Here is a 5,307-nt window from a genome sequence, read left to right as displayed (position 1 = left end):
ACTGTTCGGATCAAGATGCGGGTTCGAGTCACAGTGCGAATCAGGGTGTGGGTGCGGGTGCAATCGATTGCACCCAACCACCTCTTCTACAATTGCGGCTGCAGAGCTACTATAGTCTATATACATAGTGAAAATTTTCTATACTACAATTTCGTGATTTTACCTAATTTGAATTTTCCGCGTGAAAAATCTTGTCTCACACTTTTTTATATTCTACACCAAATTTATTTTTCTCAGTTTGATCCCATATTATAATCCAACAGAGGCAAAAAATTTACTTTTGTTTGGCTTTGCAAGTGTCATTTATTTTGACACCCTTATATATTTATTCATCACTTTTCCCAACATTTTAAACACCCCAATCTTTTTATAAGGGCAACTAAAATGTCAAACTAGTAAACAAATTCAATCAATTAAGCTAAAGATTAAATATTTGTACGTTGAAAAATGATAGTATCAAATGAAATATAATTAAGAATAATTGACATATATATATATTCAAGAAACATGTATTGAATCAACCAAATACAGCGGCTCGATCATGTATGTTCCCATTAACCAATAAGGCGCCATATTATGACCACTTATATAACTTTAGACGACTCATACAACATAAGTATTGAGCAAATGCAATTAAATGTTTGAGGAACACACAACTTATAAATCGACTATATACCATAAATTTTTTTGATGATCAAATTAAATGTCCAATTGACTTTGCACCAACAAAATGGCGTCGGCAGATTTCTTGAGCTGTAGAGCTTCCTCATCAGTGAGATGTACATTAGCCAGGCCCAATACGCCGCTGCGGCCGAGCTGAGCCGGCAGGCTGAGGAAGACTTCACCGCCATCAATGCCGTAGAAGCCCTTCGCAAGAACGGAGACGGGTTGAATCCGTCTCTGGTCCCTCAAAATTGAACGAGCCAAGCTAGCAACCGAATAGCCGATAGCCCACGAAGTGTAGCCTTTCAAACGTATAACTTCGTAGGCACTTTGGACCACTTGATTGTGTATGTTTTTGAGTGTTTCTTTCTCATATGCAATCTGCTGTCTCTCTAAGAAGCTGAGGATTGGAACACCACCCACATTTATGCTTGACCATAGCGCCACTGAGCTATCCCCATGCTCTCCAACGATGTAAGCCTACATTTAATTTTATACATTTCCAAGAGAAATTACTCCATATATTTTGTGCAACTATTTAGATTAAAGTGAACTCCCGCGATTAGTTAGTCCATCTCAATTTTTATCATGTCTTTTAAAATTATAAATTAGTAATATACTCCCTCCGTCCCAGTTTTTAGTATTCATCTTTCTTTTTTTGGACGTCTCACATTTTGGTATCTATTTCTACTTTTAGTAAAAGTAGGTGGGGCCCTCCATTTTAATTATTTTAACACTCATTCACAACACACCCAACCACTTTATTAAAACTCGCGTCACTCTCAAATGGATACTAAAAATTGGGAAGGATGAAGTATAAATTAATAATTGATATTTAGGATTAATTCTAGTGTCATTTTTAGTGTCCTATTGTTTATTTTGAGGGAGAGTTTTTAGTGTCTTATTAATTGTGTACCACTTTCAAATTCTTTAAAATATTTTTCATTTTTTTCTTGAATTTCAGTTTATTGTATTTTAGTTTAATTTTGAACTTATTAACTAGGATTACAATAGAATAATTTCAATTCTTTTAGTTAATAATTGATTACTTGCTAGAGTTGATAAATTCATAAGTAGCTAGGTATGTAATTTTTTTTAAAAAAAGAAATTTAATTTTGGTTATAAATGTTACTAACAATTCATTATATTAATAAATCTTTAAGTATCATATTCCCTAAAAAAATCTTTAAGTATTATTAAAGTAACAAATTTGATAATGAGACACAAAATAATTCATGTTTGTCGTTACCTAACATTTCAATTCAACTTTCTCTCTCTCAACATTTCAATTCAACTTCATGTGTCATGCTCAACTCAATTAATAGCCTATGATTAATAATCAGCTAACCCGTAATTTTTATTATTTTTCAAAAAGAGGATAATATGTTATGTAAAATTTAAAAATGATGACTATATGCTACGAAATTTAAAAATAAAGACTAAAGTTTCCATTTTATACATTTACACTCATATTTAACACATCAAAATAAGGACTATAGTTTCTATTATGGTCCGAAATAAGAATGTAAATGTTAAAAATAGAAACTATAGTCCTTATTTTCAAATTTCGTAATATATAGTAATTCTTATTTTCAAATTTCGTAATATATAGTCCTCTTTTTGAAAAATACTAAAAATTACGGTCATGTTTTAACAATTTGCTCAATCAATAATGTAGAGAATTGAAGAAAAGCCTATAATAGTCTATATATGACATCTAAAACAAAGAAAATCAAGAATATAAGGTACCTGCACATCCTGCGCATTGACGTCAAGGTGATCAGCTATCAAGAACCGAAACCTCGACGAATCCAAGTTCGTGCCCGACCCGATGACCCGGTTCGGCGGGAACCCGGACAGCCTCCACGCCACGTAGGTCAGCACATCAACCGGATTCGAAACCACCAAGATTATGCAATCCGGAGACACCTCCGCCAACGGCGGCACAACCTGCCTGAATATCGCAACATTTCTCTGCAGCAAATTGAGCCTGCTCTCGCCGGGCATCTGCCGCGCCCCGGCGGTCACGATGCAGAGGTCGGAGCCGGCCGTGGCGGCGTAGTCCGCGGAGGCGCTGATCTTGGTCCGGGGGAGGAAGGCGGCGGCGTGCTGGAGGTCGAGCATCTCGCCGCGGAGCTGCTCTTCCTTGACGTCGAAGAGGGTGAGCTCGTCGGCGAGGTCTTGGGTGAGGATGGTCTGGGCGATGGCCATGCCGACGTTGCCTACGCCCACGACGGTTATCTTAGTGCTGCGTTTGGTGGGGGCGATAGGGGCGCCGCCGTTAATGTGGGTGAAGAATTTTTTGGTGAGGTCGAGGCCGTCGGGACCGAGGGAGGAGGAGGAGGTGCTCTTATGCATTGTGATGAATGATGTTTTGTGTTTTTAGTGTGTGAGAAAAGGATTTGAGGGTGTTAGCATGTTATATAGAGGTGTTGAGTGGTTGTTAACTTGTTAGGGTGGCCCGTGTAGCATGTTACATGTTGTGTTATAATTAATGATATGAGCATTTGATTTCGCGTGTATTTTACATAATGGGATGATATAACATGTAAATTATTGAATTTTGATTAAAATTTGATTTTGTGCATTAATTTTAAAATGTTTGATAATTTCTGAATTTTTAAATTTATTTTATTTTATTAATGAGTTGGCTCAATTAATGCTAATATGGTCGTTTAATATATACATGGCTAAATGTTTTAGTTACCCTTTATTAATTTTTAAATAATATTGTTTCAATAATTGAAAGGAACTAATTAACATCTATTTAATATTCATATATTTATTTAAAATAATTGATTATGCAATTTTATTTAAATATTTATAATAAAATTATATTTTTTGTTATATTTATAAATTTTTATATAATAATTTAGTTGGTATATATTTTTTATCCAAAAAATATAAAAATATTTTCTGTACATTGCACAAATGCAAATGGGGCAAAATGATTTGAAAGACAACCTAAAAATTACCCACCATTTACAAAACATATAAATTATACTCATTTGTAGCCTTATGTCTTTTATTTTATTAAAATTATAAAAAATATTAAAATATAAAAACATAAAAGATAAGCCTCAGCCGAGGATCACCGCGCCATTACCAATCGCTGTAATTCGTAGATCTAGCGTCAAGTCGAGCATCGAGCGTCGAGCACTGCGTATCGACCATCGAGTCGACACTCATACACACAACAAGCTTAGGAACTCTACTTCATTATGTACGTATCAAAAATGAAAACGAACTATTTTTCATGGATATCCCAAAATGACAAAAATAGATTATATTTTATGGATGAAGGGAGTACATCTTTGTAAAAATCATTTAGTTTAGTGTTATGTGCTGAAATGTTACGTATGCATGTGATTCTCCAATAAGAGCTTTCGACTCAAATAAAACTCAAGAAAGTTGGCATAACCTTGATGAGTTAGATGTGAAACCTTTAGGAAAAGATTTAGACGTTTTGTTATTTCAAACGGAGGAATTTGAGATGAAAATAAATTGTTGGGTTTAATTCATAACGACATTTACCCGAGAAAGAATCATGTGGCTTAAACAAGATAATAAGCTAATATTTAGAGTGATGATGAATATTTTGTGTTAGTTTGGCTCTTGAACTTGATTTTTCCTTATGAGAGAGAAGTGTGATGAATTGTTGAATAGCATGTGTAAAATGTAAAGGAAGGAATTGGCTAAAGTACTACTCATTTGATAGTAAGGTATGACTTTTGCAGTGAAATAAATATGATGGTAAGAACGAACAGAGTTTTACAGCGACAGGGATAAAATGAGTGTCTGGAGAGGGGTTGTCGGCGCTCTGCCTCTCGCCGGCAAGGTGACGATAATGCAGTGACGCGGCGCAGCACAATGAGCGTATGTTTAAATTTGTTTTTTCTTTTTTATTTTTTTAATTATATTTTTATTAAGGGTATTATTTATATATTTTAGTTTGTGTGAATATTTTTTTATTTTTAAGAATGAGTATAAGTTACAATTAACCCAACACAATTACTAATTATTAATTTAACTTTTATGGCGATATATACAATTAAATTATTAAGGAACCCATTTATGTACCATGTTGTTGGGTATGCTTTTCAACGGTTTTCCGCTCGTTAATTAGTGCTTTTTTTATTCTTTACAAGAAGGATTAATAATGATTTTCATATTTCCTTTATGTATGGGCAGATCCAAAATTTGAAAAGAGGGTGTGTTGAAAATTATATATTTCAATCGACAGTGGTGTTGATGCCAGTGGCAATCAAAGAAATTGGGATGAAGAAGTATAGGAATGAAGTGTCTAGTTTGATTTTTTGGCTCGCGTTGCACACTTCGTATACACAACAATTATATTTTAATTTTTTAATTATTTTAGGTTGGGCTAATTTTGAGTTAGAGTTAATATACTGCACGAGCACAAGAAAAAAAAAATAGGGCTTGCATTGGGTTGGATCCCTATGTGGTCCATTAATACATCTGTCCATGCCTTCATACTAACTCGAACCCAAAATCTACTAGTATCTTTACCATTTGAATTGTATATTTTCTTATGAAAATTATTTAATTTGAGTATCATTAGTGAAATTATATATTTTTGTGCGTATATGTGTTTTGAGATATAAAGATAAAATATCATGAATT

At 33.9% G+C, this 5,307-nt stretch overlaps 1 protein-coding gene across 1 annotated transcript; it reads right to left on the bottom strand.

Annotated features, from left to right (window-relative positions):
- Positions 1–466: 466 nt before the first annotated feature.
- Positions 467–3,174, bottom strand: LOC131025007 (L-lactate dehydrogenase A-like). The gene is made up of 2 exons (XM_057954605.1): positions 2,413–3,174; positions 467–1,143 (listed from the first exon to the last, which is right to left on the bottom strand). The coding sequence occupies exons 1-2, from the start codon at positions 3,019–3,021 to the stop codon at positions 700–702; spliced, it is 1,053 nt and encodes a 350-aa protein (XP_057810588.1). The 5' UTR covers positions 3,022–3,174; the 3' UTR covers positions 467–699.
- Between the last annotated feature and the right edge of the window lie 2,133 nt (positions 3,175–5,307).

The sequence above is a fragment of the Salvia miltiorrhiza genome, chromosome 1 (genome assembly GCF_028751815.1).
Source record: "Salvia miltiorrhiza cultivar Shanhuang (shh) chromosome 1, IMPLAD_Smil_shh, whole genome shotgun sequence".
Taxonomy (NCBI): Eukaryota; Viridiplantae; Streptophyta; class Magnoliopsida; order Lamiales; family Lamiaceae; genus Salvia; species Salvia miltiorrhiza.
The sequence above is the reverse complement of the archived record's forward strand: the minus strand, read 5'-3'. Positions and strand labels throughout refer to the sequence as shown.

Excerpts from the sequence above, each read along its gene's own strand:
- LOC131025007 (XM_057954605.1), bottom strand. The coding sequence starts at position 3,021 with ATGCATAAGAGCACCTCCTCCTCCTCCCTCGGTCCCGACGGCCTCGAC. Across the intron at positions 1,144-2,412 it reads TCAATGCGCAGGATGTGCAG|GCTTACATCGTTGGAGAGCA; the intron begins GTACCTTATATT and ends AATTAAATGTAG.